Raw genomic sequence first — 22,934 nt, 5'->3', positions numbered from 1 at the left:
TCACTTAACCCCAATTGCCTCACAAAAAAAAACTCAAAACCCAAAAAACAAAACAAAACATTATAATGGGGGTAGGGCACAGAACATAGAAAGGAACAGGAAAGTGGAGGGAAGGGGGGAAGTGCTCCCCATAGCATGGCATAGAGATGAATGGAGTGCAGATAGCATAGGGTGTAGATGGTGGGCCTGGAAGTGACTTGGAGGCCTGGTCCTGGGTCACAGCAAATCACCTAAATGTCTTTGACTAGTTAAAGCTTCATTTTCAGTAAAATGGGGGGTAATCATAATTGGACTACTTACCACACATGGTTCTTAAAGTGCTATGTAAATATGAATTTTTGTTTTCATGTATTAGTGTGACACTTTTCATAAGCCCTTGAACAGAACATGTGATCAGTACTAGATGAATAATGTGAAAGGGTTCTTCAATCCTAGTAGCCCTTGACACCCTAAATTCAATAATAAGAATGGTATATGTCAGAGTTGCTGTTCAGTCATATTTGACTCTTCATGACCCCATTTGGGGTTTTTCTCACAAAGATACTGGAATGGTTTGCTATTTCCTTCTCCAATTCATTTTACAGATGAGGAAACTGAGGCAAACAGGGTGAAATGACTTGCCCAGGGTCACACACAGCTAGTAAGTATCTGAGACCAGATTTGAACTCAGATCTTCCTGACACCAGGCTCAGAGCTCTATCCACTGTGACACTTTATGTTTGATCTTTGGAAATTAAAAGTATAATAATAACCCTTCAAAAAGTTAAATAATAATATGGTATAATTTATTAATCTTACTAGCTCCATAAGATATTTCAAGTTACACAGTGCTACCTAACAATAATCCTATGAGATACTGTATGCCCATCCTGTTTTACATTTGAAGAAACTGAGATACCATATGTCAATCCTGTTTTATAGATGAAGAAACTGATGTTCAGAGAGGCTCAGTGACTTCAGGGTCATCTGCATAGCAAGGAGCAGAGCTAGGAACCTTCTGACTTCCACCCAGCCCAGTGTTCCTACTGGCTGCCATGCTGCCTCTCTGTTTAAACAACAAGAAAACATAATTCCGTTGTAACAGGAATACAAGACAAGAGGTGTCACAAGACACAGCAAGATTGCTAAATGCTTTGCCCTCAAGAAAGGATGAGTTGACTGTGAGCTGGGATCACTACAATAAAGGAAGAAGTAGATAGATAGGGGTGAAATGGCAGCTAGAGCAGGTAGTAAGAGATCTCCCTTGGTTCTTGTGAGCTCCCAGATGGCTCCCATGAAACTCCCAGGCTATTTGAGTGTTAGGAGATCCATTAGTCAATGGGTAGGGACTTACTGGGTCATATTATCTTTGCATCACTTTTAGGGCTCAGGACACACAATGGTGGCCCTTGGTGAATGTCTGGGTAATACAATTCTTAGTTAATGGAGAGATTCCTTGACACTCCCTAGGACAGGAAGGTGTGGGGCTGTGCTGGGGCTGGGGGTGGGGGGCTAGGGGGCGGGGAAGAAGAGGATCTTTTCCTGGCTTAGAGGCCCAAGATGAAATGGGAACCTCAAAGACAGCCATTCCCAGAGTTTGTGCAGCAAAAAATTTAGCGCACGATGCCTCATTTTCTCTGTTTGCCAGCACTGACTTAGAAAACAACGTGTGATCTTGTGTAATCTTGGCATATTAAGAGAGGCATAGTTTCCAGGAAAGGGGAGATGATCATTTTGCTTTAGCACCACACCTGTCGCAGAGTAGGAACTTAATAAATGTTGTTGGGTTTTTCGTTTTTGTTTTTGTTTTTTGTTTTGTTTTTTTAGTGAGGCAATTGGGGTTAAGTGACTTGCCCAGGGTCACACAGCTAGTAAGGGTTAAGTGTCTGAGGCCGGATTTGAACTCAGGTCCTCTTGACTCCAGGGCCGGTGCTCTATCCACTGCACCACCTAGCTGCCCCAATAAATGTTTACTGATGATTGATTGGTTTTGCTGTCTTCTGGCCTGGTCAGACCACATCTGGAGTTCTAGATTCAGTCCAGGGAGACACATTTTAGAAAGGATCTGGATAGTGCTGGAGAAAATCCTCCTAAGGACAACTAGGATGAGGCATAGCCTGGAATTCATGCCATATGGGAATAGGTTGAAAGAAATGACATCAACATGCTCCTGGAATTTTCTTGAGAGCCGGGACACCTTGTTCTCCCCGCTGTGGCACCTAGCACATGTTGGACGTTTGTTTAAATGCATTAGGAACCACGGGCTCTTCCTGGGACACAACCTCCTTCCTTGTCCTCCTTGTCTCATCTTTGCCATGTAGAAATTCTCTTCCTTCCAGACACAGCTAAGGGCTCGTATCCTCCCTCCCAAACTATCTTGTATTTGTTGGTTTTTGGTTTTTTTTTTAATCATTTTCAGTTGTGTCTGACTCTTTGTGACCCCTTTTTGGGTGTTCTTGGCAAAGAGACTGGAGTGGTTTGCCATTTCCTTTTCCAGCTTATTTTACAGATGAAGAAATTGAGGCAAACAAGGTTAAGTGACTTGCCCAAAGTCACACATCTGGTACATGTTTTGAGGTCAGATTTGAACTCAGGACTTCCTTACTCCAGGACTCTATACACCGTGCCTCGTAACTTTCCTCCCTTGTATCTAACTCCCCATATCATGTGAGTGTTTATTGTACTTATGGACTTATTCTGCATATGGAAGTATTCTGCGTATACTTTTTGTTTGTTTGTGGACCAATGAGGGTTCAGTGACTTGCCCAGGGTCACACAGCTAGTAAGTGTCAACTGTCCGAGACAGGATTTGAACTCAGGTCCTCCTAAATCCAGGGCTGGTACTTTATCCATTGTGCTACCTAGCTGCCCCCTCTACATATACTTATATATGCACATAGTCTCTGCCAATCAAATGTAAGTTGCTTGAGAGAAGGAAATGTTATGTCTTTGTATCTTCATGGCCTATCACAGGGTCAGGCACATAGATAAGTGCTTGTTGATTGCTCAATGGCCCTCCTGACAAGGTGCACTGACTCCTGGCTTGGGACACCATGGATGGATGCAGGATCCCATCCCACCTGAGTTCCAGGGAGATCTTTTGCTTTGGCCAAAGCCTGAGTGATGGGGTTAATCTCTATTCTCTGACTGAAACACATGTGGCACTCTTGCCATCAGTCATAGAGTTATGTCATCCCTTAAAAAAAATTCCACCCTATTACTTCTCTCTCCAGAAGCCCCCAATTCGCCCCGGGTCCCCACCCTGCTGACTGCGCAGAGTGCAAAGAAATATGCCTTTTTATTTGTTCTGAATTTACAGCTCCATAATTTCACTGTTCTCATTTTATGGGACAGGCTAAGAAGGAACAGCTGAGCAGTTTTCAGGAAGACCTTTCAGAATCGACAACAACTCAGTATATTGTCTCCAAATCCTCCAGACTGGGCTTACCAGAAAAGAAAAAAGAAACATTCTTATTTTTGTAGCTTTCATCATGAGAAAATCTGAGAGGCCAGTCTGGGTTGCTCATCCCTAAACCATGTCCCTTTTATGTGGTGTCAGGCAGCTAGGTGGCATGGAGGATTATAATAGCCAGTATTTATATAGCAAGTTGAGATTTGCAAAGCACCTCCCAAGTATTATCTCATTTGATCCTCATGACCACTCTGAGAGGTAGGTATTATTGTTACCCCCATCTTACAGATGAGGAAACTGAGGCAAACAAGTTAAAGGACTTGTCCAGGGTCACCAGGCTAGTGAATGTCCAAGGATGGACACTGCTCTTCCTCACTCCAGATCTAGCCCTCTTATCCATTGCTCCATCTAGAGTTCTGGACTTGAAATCAGGTAGACCTGAGTTCAAATCTAGCCTTGGACAAACTCACTAACTTTGTGACCCTGGGCAAATCCCTTAACTTCAGTTTGCCTCAGTTTCCTCATATATAAAATGGGGATAATAATAATATCACCCAGCTTCCAAGGTTGTTTCCAGGACCAAATGAGAAAACATAGGCAAAGCCCTTTGCTAACCTTAAAGTGCTATATGAATGTGGACTATTGCCATTGAGAGGTGAAGCTAAGACACTAGGGAGAAATGGTCTTGGGAAGGCCGTGAACTGTGAGATCTGGCTATAGTCAGAGGTTCTGAATTCTACTTCCTAGCTAGCTGTGTTTGTTACTTGATGTGAGGCTGTTTACCTCTCTGGGCCTCACTTTACACATCTGGAAAATGGGAATAATTGTTCTGATACGATCTGCCTACCCAAGGTTGCTGTGAGGAAAATGCCCAGCAAGCCTTAAAATGATGTGATAATGCAAGTCATGGCCATGATTGGCTGATGGGGACCAAGGAAATGAGCAGTTTGAGTCAGGCGCGGGGAGCCTGAGTTCTCCAGCTTGGCTCGTTTTGCTCCCCTCCCAAAAGCCACGCCCCTCCTCTGCGGTGAGATAAGAAAAGTCAGATCACACACAGGTTTCCGAGCTTGGAGGGAGCTGCGAGAGCGTCATCATTTTCTTTCTTTGTCCCTCCCTCCCCCTGCAAGAGAGCAGAAGGTCCCGTCTAGCAGCAAGGCCAGAATGAGCTGAATGTAAGGGTTACTGGCCAAGCCCTTGTCCCTCTGGAGCACAAAGAGCACCTCACTGGGCTTGGAGGGTTCTCCGTCCTCTGGAAAACAGGGAACCTGAAGCCCAGGGAGGCCAGTGGTGTTAGCCTGAGAGGTAAAGCTGAGCCACATTCTAGCCCTGCTGATGGCTGGAGGACTCCTGTACTTTTGTTGAAATATGAGAGGGAGAGGGAAAGAAAAAGAGAGAAGAGGGAAAGGAATGAAGAAGGGAGGGAGGCAGAGACAGAGAGACAGAGACAGAGAGAGAGGGAGGAGGGAGGGAGAGAGAGAAGAGGGAAAAGAATGAGGGAGGATGAGAGAGGGAGAGAAAATGAACAAAAGGAGAAAGGCAGATATACTGTCTTTTGTATACTTCTTTATTGGCTACAAAGTATTTTCACATACATAGTTGCTCCTCAGCTCTGCAGGGAAGGTGGGGGGAGGGGGAAGGAAGAGAGGAGAGGAAAAGGAATAAGGAAGCACAAAGAGGGAGGGAGAGAGAAAAGAATGGGGAGAGAGAGAAAGAGAGAGGGATAGGGGGAGGGGGAGAGAGGAAACGGGAAAGGGGTGGGAAGAGAGGAGATGAGAGATAAAAGGGAGAGAGAGGAGGGGGAGGGGAGAGAGAAGAGATGGGAAGGTGGTGATAGAGGAAGGAGGTGACTCACAGCCTCCTCTCCTCTATTCTTGTGTCTAAACTCAGAGCCAGGGAATGAAAACTGCAGTGGTTTCTGGGAGCTTGGGAGGTGGGAAGGGGCTCAGCAGAATGCTGGCAGAACGGAGCGCTCAGCCATGGTTTGTCAAACTTCACAAAGAGGTCAATCCCCAGCACTGCCCTAATTCATCTTCTTGCTGCCCCGGGGGCACCACAGGCATGGGAAATTGCACCTGCATCCTGCAGGTGTACCAGCATCCACTAGGGGGAGCCAGCACCTTGTCTAGATTCACAGTAGGGTCCCACCTGCTCCAAGAAAGGAGACAGCCAGTCAATGACTTAAAATATAGAGGAGAAAGATATTAAGATGATGGGGCCTTGGGGGAAGAGGACCAAACACAGAAAAACCAGCAGCTAGAATTCTTCCGGAATGCAGGGCAGAGAGGAAACACAAAAACAAAACACAAAATAAAAACCTATGATCCAGAACAGAGCCCAGTAATTGTGGTCCTGGGCAACACTGCAGATTACGTGCACAGTCTAAGAACCACATGCTAAATCTTAGCCCTGCTGATTATTGCCTGTGTGACTTCTGGCAAATTGTTCTATCTCCCTTAGGCTCCAGCTTCCTTAGAATCTTTTTCTGTCTTCAAAGCTATGCTTAGAGGCCACCTCTTATGTCAAGTCTTCCCCAATTTCTTTCCTCTCTCCCAATTGTTAGTATTCTTTCCCTTTGGGGCAGCTAGGTGGCACAGTGGATAGAGAGGCCCTGGAGTCAGGAGAACCTGAGTTCAAATCTGGTCTCAGACACTTAACTCTTACTTAATCTGTTTATACTTCTCCTTCCATTACTTCTTATCTTTTAATTTATTTACAGGCAATATACACTCATGTCCCCTCCCCCCACCCTCTACCCCAAGTAGAACATAAACTTCTTTTTTTTTTGGTGAGGGGTTAAGTGACTTGCCCAAGGTCACACAGCTAGTAAGTGTTAAGTGTCTGAGGTCAGATTTGAACTCAGGTTCTCCTGACTCCAGGGCTGGTACTCTATCCACTGTACCACCTAGCTTCCCCTGGAATGTAAACTTCTTAATAGGAGGGATTATGTCATTTAAAAAATATTTTTATCCTGGTACCTTGCATATAGTCGACACAATAAAAATATGGCTTGGTTTCTTTTTCTGAGCCTGAATTTCCCTATCTCACCCTGGCTAGAAGGGCAACAGTTGCTCATGGGCCTGACCCTACTTCTCATTGGTACACTGACCTGCTCCATTTGAACTTGGGCCAGTTCACCCTATCTCTAGGCTGTCCTGTGGCCCCTCTACTCCTGAAGGTTTATTATATTAGTAGTGATTTAGATTTGAGTATTGGAAAAGGGAAAGAATATTTTTTAAATTTTATTTATTTAGTTAGTTTTTTAAGTGAGGCATTTGGAGTTAAGTGACTTGCCCAGGGTCGCACAGCTAGTAAGAGTTAAGTGTCTGAGACCAGATTTGAACTCAGGTTCTCCTGACTCCAGGGCCAGTGCTCTATCCACTGCGCCACCTAGCTGCCCCAAAGGGAAAGAATATTAACAATTGGGAGAGAGGAAAGAAATTGGGGAAGACTTGACATAAGAGGTGGCCTGTAAGCATAGCTTTGAAGACAGAAAAAGATTCTAAGGAAGCTGGAGCCTAAGGGAGATGGAACAATTTGCCAGAAGTCACACAGGCAATAATCAGCAGGGCTCAGACTTAGCATGTGGTTCTCAGACTGGGCACCTAATCTGCAGTGTTGCCCAGAACCACACTATAGTGATAGTGATATAGATTTCAAATGTTGAACCAAAAATATGTTTCTGTGCTTCCTTCCTTCTTCCCCCATCTCATATAGTGTTTTACATATGGCAGATGACTAATAAATGTTTCTGCATACCCTCAGTCGGTCAACATAGGCAATTCAACACTCATACTGCCATTACATTTAGCAAACTCCATAAGACTCAGCAGGTGCTCAATAAAAACTCATTGATAGGGGCAGCTAGATGGCGCAGTGGATAGAGCACTGGCCCTGGAGTCAGGAGTACCTGAGTTCAAATCCGGCCTCAGACACTTAACACTTACTAGCTGTGTGACCCTAGGCAAGTCACTTAACCCCCATTGCCTCACTAAAAAAAAACCAAACTCATTGATGGAGTGCCAGATAAACGGGATGAAACAGTAGGTGGAGCATTGAACTTGGAATTAGATGGCCTGGGGACTTGGATTCAAATCCTAGTCCTCTTACTTTCTTTCAGTATGTTGTTGGGCTACCATAAAAGCTTAAAAATAAACCTAAAGAGGGGCAGCTAGGTGGTGCAGTGGATAGAGCGCCGGCCCTGGATTCAGAAGGACCTGAGTTCTAATCTGGCCTTGGACACTTTACACACTTACTAGCTGTGTGACCCTGGGCAAGTCACTTAACCCCAATTGCCTTGCCAAGAAAAAAAAAAAAACTAAAGAGATGGGAACTATTGTCATAAATAGGAGTTTACTGCCTTTGGACTGTTGAAGTAGGGGATGGACTGGGTGGGTGGGTGGGATCTCTCCTATATTAATAGAGGGAAGCTACCTGGAAGCTGGGGGTGGGGGCTCTTTTCTCATGAAACTATTGTGCCTGAAAATTGGTCCATAATAAGCCTTTGAGTGGACAGGGAGGGAAAAAGATGAGGGGGAGGTCACTGAATCTAACTTCATCATATAAAACATATGGGGCAGCTAGGTGGTACAATGGATAGAACACTGGCCCTGGAGCCAGGAGGACCTGAGTTAAAATCTCACCTCAGACACTCACTAGCTGAGCAAGTCACTTAACCCCAATTGCCTCAAACATCCAGGGTCATCTCCAGTCATCCTGATGTATATCTTGCCACTGGGCTCAGATGACTCTGGAGGAGAGAGTGAGGTTGGTGACTTTGCACAGCCCCCGCCTTCTCCCCCACTTAAATCCAATGCTGTGCAAGTCATAACATCTGTCATGGGCCTCTTCAAGAACGAAGGACAAACGACAACAATAAAACACAAGCACAGAGTGCGACTCTCCCCATCTCTTACCACACAATTCCTTCCCACAGAGGCCCAGAGTTACGGACTGACTGACCCCAGACTGTGCTACCTACTAGATGGCATCCTCTTCATTTATGGAGTCATCATCACAGCCCTGTTCCTGAGAGCAAAGGTTGGTCTCTTTCCTGCCCTCCCCCCCAAACCTGTGACTTCATCAAGTTAGAGAACTCTTAGTGTGGAAAATTCCTCCCCAGGTACAGTCAAATGCCTGGCATTACATTGGAAAGAATGCCGGATTTGAAGTTAGAGGGACTGCTTTTAATTTGGTCTTTGCATGGCGCACAATGCTTTGTACAGAGCAGATGTACAAGTGCCTGTGGGATTGAATTGGTTTGGGAGTTCCAGTTAAGGGATTTTCGACCCTGCTGAACCATCTGAGTAGCTGCATTAGGTGCCAGGAGCACCTTCATTCAGAATGAATGTTGCCTCTCTCTTGGAAGCAGTTGACATAAAGGCCAGCTGTCTAGTCCCTCATTCTCAGTGAGTCCTTGGCACATACCTATGATGTCAATATGTTTTTGTTCTTTCTCTCTCTTATATTCCCCCTTTCTCTCTCTCTTTTTTTTCCCTTTAGTTCAGCAAGACTGCCAGAGTCTCTAGCTATCAACAGGACCAGAATCAACTCTACAATGTAAGTATTGTGTGTGCGTGTGTGTGTGAGAGAGACAGAGAGAGAGAGACAGGAGGCAGCTAGGTGACACAGTGGATAGAGCACCGGTCCTGGAATCAGGAGGACCTGAGTTCAAATCCGGCCTCAGACACTTAACCCTTACTAGCTGTGTGACCCTGGGCAAGTCACTTAACCCCAATTGCCTCACTAAAAAAACCAAAACAAATAAACAAAAAAAAAACCCCAAATAAATTTTTTAAAAAAAGTAAAGAGAGAGACACAGAGAGAGAGACAGGGATATGTTGGGGGACAGAAGGAATTACTACTTTACAGACTGTTTCATGGTGGTAGCTCCAGGGGACCCTGGATCTCATTGATATATATATCCAATAATGTCCATCACAGCTCGTCCATGTCTACTAAAGAACTCTCAATTCTATCACAGATTCAACAGAGAGTGTATGTTCTCTTGATGTCTCAAGGATACCAGTGAAAAATGATGCAGGTTATCTATTGGGGATCTCTTTCTCTTGCCGTGTGACCAGTCCATTTTCTTTTGTGGTCAGACATTTCTTTGATGACATTTTTTACATGGTTTCTCCTATGTAATTCCTTTTTTTCTCCTTTCTTTCTTCCTTCCTTTCTTTTTTCTTTCTTTCTTTTTCTTTTTTTGTAATAGGCTACAGCCTGCTTATACCCAAGGGTATGCTGGAACCAGTTTGAACTAGTTCTCAAGAGCTGGTTGTTAAATTTTCAGTGTGAGAACTTACCTTTTGGAAATCACCCAATGCTACAAATCAGGGCTTGACTGATTGTTTTGTTGATTGTCTAGACTTTAAAAAGTGGTAGAGAAAATATTAGTAATATCCATTAAGTGTAAAAGTGTGTTATGTATTTTCCTGGAGAGCCAGTTGTTAAAACATTTACTGGCACACCCTTGCTCACACCTGCCATGGACTTCTACATTCATTGCCTTTCGGTTGATCCTCTGCTTCAGTTCATACTGCAGTGTGCCATGTATTATCATTATACAATGCTACCAGTGGCTGGTACATTACACCAAAATAACAACTCACACTTATACTCACAACATCCCTGGGTAGTACAAGTATTATTATCTGCATTTTACAGATGGGAAAACTGAGGCTCTGAGAGGTTGATGGACGTACCCAAAGTGACAGTTAATGAGTGTTGCAGGCAAGATTTGAATCCACGTCTCCTGCCTCCAAAGCTAGAGCTTCTCCAACCATGCTATGGCCTTCATTGTGTTCTTGCTGGCCCATGACTTTTTAGGGTTTTTTTGTTTGTTTGTAGTGAGGCAATTGGGGTTAAATGACTTGCCCAGGGTCACACAGCTAGTAAGTGTTAAGTGTCTGAGGCCGGATTTGAACTCAGGTCCTCCTGAATCCAGGGCTGGTGCTCTATTCACTGCACCACCTAGCTGCCCCTGGCCCATGACTTTTTGAGAAAAGAGATCAGATTGTCCAGTTGAAGCGCTCCGAGCCCAGGTTCCCAGTGGTGTTTTTGAGAGATGCTCCCCATTTTGATTATTCTGTTCTCTGTGATCTCATTTCCCTTAAATTGTGGTGTTGCAGTTTCTGGGGAAACCTGCTAGAGACCTTTTCTATTGATAGGACCATTGGCCCTCTTTTACCAGGGCCCCCAGAGGACTGGGTCTCAATGCATCTGTGTCAGCCTCTGAACCTGATTTCACACTCTAGCAGTTATGGGTTTTGGGGGGCAAGTCATGCAGATCTGTGGTAATTATATGCAAATTGGCCTTGTAGCCATTTCTCAAAATTTACTGGGGGGAAACCAAGGATTCTTCCCTTAAAAAGTCCAGGATGGGGGGCAGCTAGGTGGCGCAGTGGATAGAGCACCAGCCCTGGAGTCAGGAGTACCTGAGTTCAAATTTGGCCTCAGACACTTAACACTTACTAGCTGTGTGACCCTGGGCAAGTCACTTAACCCCAATTGCCTCACTAAAAATAAACAAACAAACAAACAAACAGATAAATAGATAAATAAATAAATAGAGGTCTCTTCCATTTTCATTCCATGCTCTCTAGCTTACTGGACACACACTACATTTCTGGAGCTACTTAAATAATAGCTTAACTTTTTTTGTTTTTTTTTTTTTTGGTTTTTTCTGTGGGACAATGAGGGTTAAGTGACTTGCCCAGGGTCACACAGCTAGTAAGTGTGAAGTGTCTGAGGCTGGATTTGAACTCAGGTCCTCCTGAATCCAAGGCCAGTGCTTTATCCACTGTACCACCTAGCTGCCTCCTTAATTTTTTTTTTTAAATGAGGTTTGGATGGTCGAGTGATTTGCTCACTTCACTACTAAGGGCCTGAGTCTGAGACTCAAATCCACTTCTCCAGGTGGCAAGTATAGTGACATCTCACACGAGATCCCAAACAGCCTGGTAAGATCCCAGATGTGGCTGTTCTTCCTAGGGTACCATTTACATCATCACCCTGTTTTTCCTTTTCTTGCCTTCCCCAAAGCCCAGGCCCAGACTGCCTGGCCCTAAACTGATGTATCCTTCTAGAACCTCCCCCTCGCCTCACCTGGATCAGCCGTGTTCCCCTGACATTTGCCTTCCTATTTCAGGAGCTCTCCCTAGGACGCAGAGAAGAATATGACGTTTTAGACAAGAGAAGAGGCCGTGACCCGGAGATGGGAGGAAAACAGGTACCAAATTCCTCTCTTTCTGTGGCTTCCTTTGGTCCTGCACTGCTCACTCTTGGGTTGTGCCCATGGATCTTATGGTGCTTTTCCCTACATGTGTTCATCTATTTGTTTCTGCCCTATGTTGATCTGAGACAGACTGTCACTCTCTCACCTCAGATGCTGGGGTCCCCTCCAAATGATTGATTATTATGGGATCTGAGAAGTTCTTCAGGGGGTATGACTCCCCATCTCTTTCCCACCCACCCACCCATGGTGATGTTCTTGGCCCATCATCAGTAGGTCTTGATTTTGTTCATTTGTGGCACTTAATTATTTTTCCCATTGTCAGTCAGTCAGTAAACATTCGTATAGCGTCTACTCTGGGCCAGGTCCGAAGCACTGGAGATACAAAGAAAGGCAAAAGGCAGTTTCTAAAGCGGAGGAACTTACAATCCAGATGTGACTAGAGACCCAGCCTCTATTGTGACTGTGGTCACACATCTGTAAGATGAGCAGTGAGGAAGAGGACTAGAAGAACCATGGTCCCTGGCTGTGGTACAGAGCAAAACTAACTGGCCTGATTTAGGGATAATTCCTCACCCCTCAAGCTTCTTGAGTCCCTTAAGGCCTATCTAGAGATTGCCTTCCAAAGCTGCAAGGTAAGTGGCACAAAAATTGCCATGAGATAATATACGGAAAGCACTTTGTTTACATAGAAATGCTCCCTATTATGAGTGCTGCCGTATACACAGGAGAACAGAAAAGTAACTGCAAACGTTGATCCCATACAGCTTGTTTTCCCTTTTAAAATCTGTAATAAATTTCAAAGCTGTCCTGTTCATCTGTGTTGTTTTTTTCTGGCCTTCAGTTCTCTTTTGTACATTTCAAAAGTGTAATTCCATCCAGAGTTGTTTTTGTTTTTGTTTTTTGCACTGTGCATGTTTGCCCTCTGAATTTGCCATCTTTGTTACTAAAGAAGAGAGAGCCAAGAGCTAGTTTTTCACCTATCTCAACCCCAAAGTCCATTGGCTTTCAGGGTTGGTGTTACTGCCCCAGTATTACTGCGTATACCCTTGTAATTTTAGGGAGGGAGAAGGAAATGGTTGTGCTCCTTGGTGAGCATCAATGTTTTTCCTTGTGGTTGTCTAGGCTGGTCTAGTTCACAGGCTCATGTCTTTACAGGCACCAGTCTTATTTGGGGCCTTCTCTCCCCAGCCATATCATGGCCTTGATTTGAGAGATCCTGACTAGAGAGATCCAATCTAGCTCGTTTTCCCCCATACCATTGGTAGATCCTCTCTCTCTTCCAGTTCCCTTCAATAATGGGTTTAAATACCCTTCCTGAAGGTTGTCCAGATTGATTTATTTTACATACTTTCCCAGTCCACCTCAATCTTCGTTCTTCCCCTCTGAAACTACCCCTGGTTTAGCCTGTACATGTCTTGTTTGTACATAGTCTTTTGCTTATTGTCTCCCCGTTAGATGGTAAGCTCTTGAGGGCAGGAACTGTCCTTTGCCTTTCTTTGAATCCCCAGCATTTAGCACATTTAGAACATCATAACAGGCACTTAACATACTTATTGACTGATTGACATTCTGGGAGTTAGGATTTTCTGTACATAAGAGGCACATTTATATAAATTTATGCAAATAGTAATGAGAGCAAGAATGTTTATAGTGCTTACTCTGTGCCAGGCACTGCAGTAAGTGCTTTATAATGATCATCTCATTGGATCTTCACAGCCATCCTGGGAGGTAGGTGCTGATATTATTATTCCCATTTTACAACTGAGGAAACTGAGGCAAACAGAGGTTAAGTGACTTGCCCAAGGTCACACAACTAGTAAGTATCTGGGGCCAGATTTGATGTTGGGTCCTCCTGTCTCTAGGCTAGGCTCTATCCATGGCCCCCTATAGCCCAGATTTCTGTTGTCATTTGTTGTTGGGAGGGGGCATATTTTGTGGGAGGAAGCCGTGATTAACTCTGGTGGCTTGAAGACTCTTGAAGAAGACAGGGGCAGGCCCATTAACTGGAGACATAAGGATAAAGGGTCAACGGCAAAGGGCAAGAAGGTGGCAGCCAATGTGTCCTGGAGGAGTGAGCCTACACACCTGCTTTGAGAGAAGAGACCACAGCCACCATGTTCACCTCCTAATCCCGTTATCTCCACGTGGGCTCCTTGGAGGGGTGGTGAATCTTTCTCATTGAACATGGGGGAGACAACACACAAAGAACTATGTAATCTTGGAGGGTTGGTAAAGGACTAGGAACAGGAGGACTGAACCGAATCTTGAAGGAAGCTCTGAAAGCCAGGGTAGAGGTAGAGGTAGAGGTGAAGAAGGAGAGCATCTCAGGCATGAGGCACAGCCAATGCAAATGCCTGGAAGTATGATGGAGATGGAGCATTGTGTGTAAGGACCAGCAAGGAGAGTAGGATCATAGATTTAGAGCCCAAAGGGACATAAGAACTGTTAGGCTATTCCCCACAGACCTTTCCCATATTTCACAGAAAAAGAAACTGAGGCCCAGCTCATACAGCAGATTTGGGGATCAAACCAAAGGCTTCTGTATCCAAATATAAAGTCCTTTGGAGGCAGGATGGCCTTGTGGTAATACCATTGCCCTTAGAGTAAGGAAGATCTAGGTTAGAATTTCAACTCAGACCCTTGGTAGCTGTGTGACCCTGGGTAAGTCACTTAAACTCAGCCTTAGTTTCTTCATCTCCAAAATGGAGATACTACTACACCAACCACGTAGGATGGTTATGAGGGTCAAAAGAATTAATATACTTAAATTTATTTTCCTACTGTAAAACACCATGTAGATGTCAGCTCATTGCATCTTATGGTCTACAAAACTGTTGCATCTGGGGCAGCTAGGTGGCGCAGTGGATAGAACACCAGTCCTGGAGTCAGGAGGACCTGAGTTCAAATCCGGCCTCAGACACTTAACACTTACTAGCTGTGTGACCCTGGGCAAGTCACTTAACCCCATTTGCCTCACTAAAAAAACAACAACAAAACTGTTGCATCTACTATCTCATTGGCTGTTCACAGCTACCCAGTGAAGTAGACAACCGTTCCCATTTTACAGATGGCTAAACAGACTCAGAGAGACCAAAGAATTTCTTCAAGGTCACACAGTGAGTGGTGGAGCTGAGCTTCTCAGTAAAATTGGTTCCAGCCAAAGAGTTGGTCCCAAGACCTGTAATTGTGGGGAGGGGAGGTTTTCTGACCTCCATTCCAAATAAACGTTTTGGTTTGTCGTTGGGTTGTTTTGTTTTGTTTTGTTTTTTTTAACATTTCTAGCCACAGGTAGGGCAGGTACCCTCTACCTCTTCTGCTTGCCCCATCCCACCACCCATTCTGTATATCCCACTTTTCTTGATAAGAAACCCTTCCTGCACCCACCCCCATATCTCACATACAAGAACTCCCATGTAGCACCTTGTTACATCTGGTAACCCAGCCCCTTGCTGGTTTCCTGGATGGCATTCTGGAGGTGTTCTCTCTGATGCTAATCTCCCCCCTGGGTGGGGGCACCTGGGGGTGGAGACAAGGGGTAAAGGTATAAACAACCACAGGGAGAGAACATATCGATATGCACAAAGAAGCTTGGCTTCTCTTTCCCCCTCCCACAAATGCAGAGAGGGCACTATATACCTGGGATAGCAGCACCAATATGCTTTGGTGTTGAGTTGGGTGTACAAATGGCTCTTGACCTCTGATTTTCCCACTGAGTCAGACCCCAGGTTCCACCCACTCTGGGACTCTTTCTCTAGTAATGGCACCAAAGAAGCAGAGGTATCATCCATTTAGAGCCAGAAGGGAATTTGGAGCTCATCTGCTTTAACCCTCTCAGTGTAAATTCAGCTGTAAAGCTGAAGAAACTGAGGCCCAGAGGTAAGAAGTGGTACAACTGGATTTGAACCTTGATCCCCTGATCAGGGCAGCTAAGTGGAGTGGTGAAGAAAGCACTGGCTCTGGAGTCAGGAAGACCTGAGTTCAAATCCAGTCTCAGACACGTACTAGATATGTGACCCTGGGCAAGTCACTTAACTTCCTCAGTTTCCTCATCTATAAAATGATCTGCAGAAGGAAATGGCAGACTACTCCAGCACCTTTGCTAAGACAGCCCCAAATGGGACTAACTGTAGTCTCACACTAGTCCCTGTAGAAGATAAAATATTTAGAGAAGACATATTTCCTGGTTTCATGGAACTTAGCTGTTAGTCAATAAGCATTTATCAGGTACTTCTCACATGCCGGGCCCTGTGTTAAGTATTCTAGCTACAGAGAAAGGCAAAAGATAGTTCCTGTCCCAGTCTAATGGGAGAGTGAATATGCAAACAGTTATGTAGAAACAAGCTATAAAATAGGAAATAATCAACAGAAAGAAGGCGCTAGCATGAAGAAGGATGGGGAAAGGCTTCCTGCAGAGGGTGGGATGGTAGCTGGGACTTGAAGGAAGCCAGGAGGCAGAAATAAGGAGTCACATAACCTAAAAGGACTTGCAATGGGGAAGGCTTGGCTGCCTCTGAGATTTACCCCTTCCCAGGTAAGGGATGTTCCCAAACATCCCCGTTTCCATTAGTAACCCATTATGTCTCTGTCGTCCGTGGAGCTCTCTAAAGCTGGTTTTGAGGATGTGCTTTCTGCTTTGGCTGCTGCTTGGATCAATGGGGTCAAGGCAGGTTCTTGCTTTGAGTGCCTCTCACCAACACAGGGTCTCCTTCAAAGAGGCGGGAGAAAAATGGAGATGTAACCAGAGTTAGAGCAGCTTGAGTCCGAGTCATGTGTGTCTGATGGCGGGGAGAGGTTAACCCCAGTTGCCAGTTCGGTGTCCCTTTAAAGATGATCACTAATAACAAGGGTCTGTAGAGAAGCCAGGGCTTCCCATCCCAAAGAGGCAGGAACAATCCCATGTACTAAAGACACGATCCTCCGTTGTATTCACCCTCTGTGTACTAAAGACCTCTCAACACTTCTGACTTTTTTTCTTTTTTCTTGCCAGAGAAGGAAGAATCCACAAGAAACTGTGTACAATGTGAGTAGAAGGAAGTAAAATAAATTCATGTACCATATTTTTTTTAGTCATTGCCAACTGATGGGCACCTACTGTGTTTGGGGGGGCAGGGGGATGGGATCCTAAGGGAATGTGCAGAGGGAGATGAATTCGATTCAATTCAACAAACATCTAAAAAAACCCTTTACTTATGCTTTTAAAAAACCACAACCATTTTAAACCTTCCCCTCTAATGATTTAACCTTCCTTCAGGACAAACAAAATTAAGCAAAAATGCCCAATACAGTGACAATATATAGCATATGCAATACTAATAGCCCCCTGGCCTCTCTGCCTTCAGGGGGAATGTATGTTTCATTATCCATTCTCAGGAAGCTCTTATTGGTTTTTCAACTTTCTTTTAGTTATGTTTTCATTGACATTGATGGGGGCAGCTAGGTGGCTCAGTGGATAGAGCGTCGGCCCTGAATTCAGGAGGACCTGAGTTCAAATTTGACCTCAGATGCTTCACACTTACTTAGCTGTGTGACTTAATCCTCACTGCCCGGCCTCCCCCAAAGTTGGAGATAATATGACTTGATGAAGATGATACCATCATTTAATTTACATTGATGGAATCATGGATGTTTGTGGTACGGGGGGGGGGGGGGAGTGGGTCGATGAAGAGCTACAGAACCACACAGGGAGAGCAGTCAACAAGACTTAACTGCTATTCAAGGGAGAGGAATGCCAATGGAAAAGTCTTGGTGTGTGGCCCATGGTCCAAGGGAAGCACACAGTAGGGATGGCTTCAGATGTGTGACTGGGCAGTAGTTCTTACACTGTGGTCAAGACCCAAAGCACCTTGAAGCTCAAACTTAATTAGTGTTTTAGATAAAAGTTGACATGGCACTAATAGGAGACTGAATCCATAGTGTAAGACAATAGAATAATCAGGATAAGTGAAATAAGGGCATTTTCTGAATTGTCTAATGAGTGAGGAATGAAAGATAGGGACCCAGGAAACTGCATTCTAATTGTGCCAGCAATCAGGAGGCTGGAAAGGTAGGGGTGAGAACACCCAGTCTCCAGGTCTGCATTCTGAAGGCTGGGGCCAAATCAGTTAAACCAGTTTTCACTAGCTCATAATATTATTCTCTTGGTTCTGCTCATTTCTTTCTATACCATTTCATACAAATTTCCTCGTGTTTCTCTGAATTCTTCATGTTCATTATTTCTTACCACACAATCTTCCATTTCATTCATATGTCATATTTTTTTCCAGTCATCCCCAACTGATGGGCATCTAGTTTGTGCCCAGTTCTTTGCTACTAAAAAGAGAGGCTGCTAGGAATATTTTGCTAATTGTGAGACCTTTGTTTCTGTGTTTGACTTCCTTGGGGTATCCCCATTAAGGAATCACTGGGTGAAAAGTTATGGTCAGTTCAGTCACTTTCTTTGCATAATTCCAAATGACTGTCTAGAATGGATGGACCAAGTGACAGCTCCACCAGTAATGCATCAGAGTTCATTAACATTGTATTGAGCGCTCACCATATATAAGACCTGGTTCTGATGCTCTCAGGCATTTAGTTTCTCTTTGTTCCATTATTCCTTTACTTTCATGATTGTCTCTTCTATTCTCTGAGATCAAACACCAGGAATCATTGGATTTTAGAACAGGAAGGGATCTTGGGGATTATATTGTCAAAACTCTTTGGGTTACAGATGAGGGAACTGAGATCCAGAGGGGTTAACTGATATGCCAGAGATCACAAAGGTCATAGGTAGCAGAGCTGAGATTCTAATTGGAGTTCCTTTGACTCTAAATTCCAGTAATGCCATTTAACTGCTTCTTAATTGCATCAGAATATGTCCACAGAAAGCCCAAAGAAAGGGGACAAGCCAATCTAAGAATGTTTAGACACATAGCGGGAGACTCAGGAGAAAACACCATCATGAAAACCTGGAGAGGAGAGAGTACCCGGGGGAGAGAATGAGCAATAGTGGTGAATGCTGCAGAGGTCAAGAAGGTTGAGGATTGAGAAGAGTTCATTAGATCTGGCAATTAGGTGACTTTGAATGGAGATGTTTCAGTTGAATTATGAGGTCAGAAGTTAGATTGCAAAGGCTTACAAGAGAGGAAGGGAAGAAGTGGAGGCAGTGATTGTAGATGGCTTTCTCAAGGAGTTGAGCTGAGGAGAGATCTAGGATTATAGTCTGAAGGGATGATCAGATCAATGGAGGGTTGGTTTTTTTAAGTGATGAGGAAACATGGGTGTATCTGTAGGTAGGGAGAGAATGAAAATTAGAGAGAGAATGGGGCAATCTGCTGGAGAAGATGAGAGGGGATGGCATCAAAGACAGAGGTAGAGAAGTTTGCTTTGATAAAGAATAAAGTTACCACTTCACATGAGACGGGTATAGGAGACAGTGGAAGAAGATGTCTGAGTGATGTGACATGAGGAGGAGGGAAGAAGAGGGAGTGAATAATGAATGGGCTCAGTTTTTTTCAGTGAAGTATGGGGCCAGGTCTTCTGAAGAGAGGGTAGGGCATGGGTCTCATGGAAGGCTTGAGGAGAGTTTAGAAGGTTTGGAATAGCTGTTATAGAGAGTGCAATATAGAGAGGAGTAAAATGATTGCCTTTCTGTAGGGAGGAGCCTGCTAGAGATGATAGAGCATAAATTCTGAATGGACCAAATGATACTATCTCATTATTTTCTCCAGTTTTGTTCAGCAGCATGTAAATAGAATCAAAGAAGGCGGATAGGAGGAGTAATCCAGGGCCAAGGTTTTGGTAAGGCATGATGGAACAAGGGGCAAGGAATCTGAGAGGAAAGGATAGTGTAGAGTTGAATCAGTTCACCAAGAGGTCAAGATGGGAAGGGGAGAGTATAGTAAGTGAAGGGCTGATGGCCTGGAAAGGAAATGAGGTAATGAATGTCACAATGAAGATGAGGAACAGGGTTTGGTGTTGTAAAGCATAGGAAAACAAAAGCATATGTTCAGATAAAGGAATTTCAGAGTTCATGAACAAAGAAGTGGTATGCTTGTGGGTGATGCCAGTGTTAAGAGTTGACCATCTCTGTGTGTAGTTGGGGTGGAGTAGAGGAATAGGTCATGGGAATTGAGCAGATGAAGGAACTGGGACGGCAGAGGATGAGATGGATAGAAAAGTGTCATGAAAGCAACAAACATGAACTTGGACAGACTTCAGGAGATAGTGGAGGATAGAAGGGCCTGGCGTGTTATGGTCCATGGGGTCACAAAGAATCAGACACAACTGAATGACTGAACAACAAAACAAGAGCTCCACAAATTTTATCCAAACCAAGATTTGAATTGATGGTGCAGTACAAGGGTCTTCGATGTATGTGTATGTCAAAGGCTAGAAATTAGTGTAGGTGGGTTTTGGTCAGTCAGTCAATGAACAAGCATTTATTAAGTTCTTACTATATGCCAGGAACTAAGCACCATGAATATGAAGATAAAACCAGTCCCTGCTCTGGAGATGATATATAAAATATATATATGTGTGTGTGTGTGTATATATATATATATATATATATATATATATAAATAAATAAAAGAGATATATGGGATAGATTGAAGGGAATCTGAGACAGGAAGGCAATAGTCTAGGGGGGACCAGGGAAGGCTTCTTTCAAGTTCAAGATTTGCTAGAGAAGAGTCCAAATGGCTGAGCCAAAGCCTAGGAAGTATGTTTAGAGATTTATTGGTGTACAAATGAGTGATATAGGGGGGGAAGGATATGAGACTTCAGTCTCATTGAATTTTACCTGGGATGCTCTGTTCAGCTTAGCTCAGAGTGAAAAGGTCTGACCAAGCAGAGAAGTCTCAAAGACAAGGCTGAGAAGGGAAAGATGGAATGGGGAAGGAAGCAAATTGTGAAATGCTCTCTGAGGTAGGGTTTGGAGTTTGTGAAGGAGGAGCATGCCATTTTTAACTTTAGGAATTTTCTTTCTCCTATTTCTTCCTCCCAATACTGTTGCTTCTCAGGCACTGCAGAAAGACAAGATGGCAGATGCATACAGTGAGATTGGAATGAAAGGAGAGGTAAGTGCTGTCATTCTTCTCTCTCTGTTAGGGCCTGGAGGGGGATTGGGCCAAGGAATTACCAAGAAAGTCTCCTAAATTAAACCTTGTCATGAATGCCCCAAATAAAAATGCACATGGTAGTTTTTAGGTTGCCTATGCAAAGGGACTGATGCTGTCTGTCTGTCTATCTATCTATCCATCCATCCATCCATTTATTTATCTATCATCCATCCATCCATCCATCATCCATCCATCCATCTATCCATCTCCCTCCCTCTCTCTCTCTCTCTCTCTCTCTCTCTCTCTCTCTCTCTCTCTCTCTCATCTATCAAATGAGTCCACTAAATTCTGCACCTGTAAGATCCAGTCACAGACAGCTAAACATCTGGGTGGATGGTCTGTGTGCTTGGCACATAGAAAGCACAGCCTCTGTCATAGTAAATGGTCCATCTGGTGGGTGCTTTTTTTGTAATAAAAACCTTCCCAAGCCCTGGAATCTACTCCTTTGAAATTCCATGAGACAGAATTCCAGGCCAACCCAAGCACCGACCACTTAACCCTTGGGAAGTTTATATACCTTCCATTACAGAAGTGGAGAGGGGAGGGGGAGTCTTCCAGACAGCACCCAGGCTCTAGCCCTCAAGAATCACAGCTCACAAGAGGATCACTTGGGTGGGAAGTCTGTCTGTGTCAGTAATCTCTTTCTTGGTTCACTTCCATAGAACCAGCGGAGACGAGGCAAGGGAAATGATGTCCTGTACCAGGTAGGGACTGACTCTGATCATGGCCTCACTCAAGTTTGCTGCCAGAGATGTGGCACCTCCTGAGGAGCTTGGGATGCTGGGGGTGGGGTGGGGGAGGAGTTGGAGTTCTAGCTTATTGAATGTACCGAGATGCTCATTCAGTCTCCTTAGTGCTATTTGTGCACAGAGAGTGCAGTCTTGTGGGAGGCTGTAGGTTGGGTCATGTCAGTCATATTGTGCGAACTGGACTCAAACAATGTATTGAGTACCCGTGACGTACAAAGCACCCTGTGTGTGGATGTGCACCCACACAAGTGCCACTTTTCGAGAGGGAATTGACAAACCAGAGAGAGTCCATGGGAAGGTTGACCAAGATGGTGAAGGCCCTAGTAAACTAGAAGACCTGAGAACAGTCAAAGGAACAGGGAACATTTAGACTGTAGAAGAAAAGTCCAAGGGTTGGTGTGAAAGTCGTCTTTGGGTCTGAAGGGCTGCCATGTGGAAGGATCACTGTCAATCACTTAGCCAATGAGCATTTATCAGGCACCTACTGTGTGCCTTCTTAGTATTGTGCTAACCCCCTGGGCATTACAAACATAGGCAAGACAGTCCCTGCCCCTGAGGAGCTCACAGTCCAGTGACAGAGACAATATGCAAACAATTATGTATAAACAAAATACACAGAAGATAAGTAATGGAATAATGAGGCCCCAGAATGAAGAGAGGTTGGGACAGGCTCCCTGGAGAAGATGGGACTTGAAGGAACCCAGGAGGTGGGGATGGGGAGGGTGTGCATGTGTGTGTGTGTGCATGCACACACGTGTGTGTGTGTGTGTGTGTGTGTGTGTGTGTGTGTGTGTGTGTGTGGTGTATGAAGACTAGAAAGGTACAGAAATGTACATTTCAAGTTGGAAAGGTCCCTGAACTCATCTAGTCCAACCCCTTCATTTTATAGATAAGGAAAGTGGAGGCCAAGCTCTCGGCCCAAGTCACACGCTGGGGTTACTAATGACTGGTGAGGGAGCACCCCCAGGATAACACTGTCACCAGTACTAATGCAGGGGGGCAGCAGGGTAGGAAGCACCTCCAAGAAACAATGGGGCAAAGTACCAGTCTCCTTACCCTAGTCACAGCTCGGTTAATACGGGCATCGGTTTGGTCACAGATTAGACAGACAACTCAGAGAATTGCAGCCAGAGCTAGGTGGCGCAGTGGCTAGGGTTGGACTAATTATCAGAGAGACCGGAGTTTGAATCCTGCCTAGGACACCTGCTAGGTATGTGACCCTGGGCAAGTCACTTATCTTTTCTCAGGCTCAGTTTCCTCATCTATAAGATGGCAATCATAGTAGCACCTACCTCAAAGGGCTGTTGTGAAGATCCAGTGAGATAACATTTGATGCTTTTATTATTGTTATCCTTATTTAAAGCTGCAAGCCTTAGAGATTGTCCAATACAATCCTCTCTGTTTACAGATGAGGAAACTGAGGCTCAGAGTTTAAAGGAATCGCCTACGGTCACATATCT

At 44.5% G+C, this 22,934-nt stretch overlaps 1 protein-coding gene across 2 annotated transcripts in view; it reads left to right on the top strand.

The window, feature by feature from the left end:
• The window catches only part of CD247 (CD247 molecule), a 102,936-nt gene that overhangs the window by 75,468 nt on the left and 4,534 nt on the right, over positions 1–22,934 (top strand). For both annotated transcript variants that reach the window (XM_044004081.1, XM_044004082.1), the window contains exons 2-7: positions 8,325–8,428; positions 8,891–8,947; positions 11,541–11,621; positions 16,615–16,647; positions 20,627–20,683; positions 21,388–21,429. In XM_044004081.1, coding sequence (XP_043860016.1) covers positions 8,325–8,428; positions 8,891–8,947; positions 11,541–11,621; positions 16,615–16,647; positions 20,627–20,683; positions 21,388–21,429 — 374 coding nt within the window. The remainder of the gene's footprint in view (positions 1–8,324; positions 8,429–8,890; positions 8,948–11,540; positions 11,622–16,614; positions 16,648–20,626; positions 20,684–21,387; positions 21,430–22,934) is intronic.

The sequence above is a fragment of the Dromiciops gliroides genome, chromosome 4 (assembly GCF_019393635.1).
Source record: "Dromiciops gliroides isolate mDroGli1 chromosome 4, mDroGli1.pri, whole genome shotgun sequence".
NCBI lineage: Eukaryota > Metazoa > Chordata > Mammalia > Microbiotheria > Microbiotheriidae > Dromiciops > Dromiciops gliroides.
Note: the sequence above shows the minus strand (reverse complement) of the source record. Positions and strands in the feature narration are given on the sequence as shown.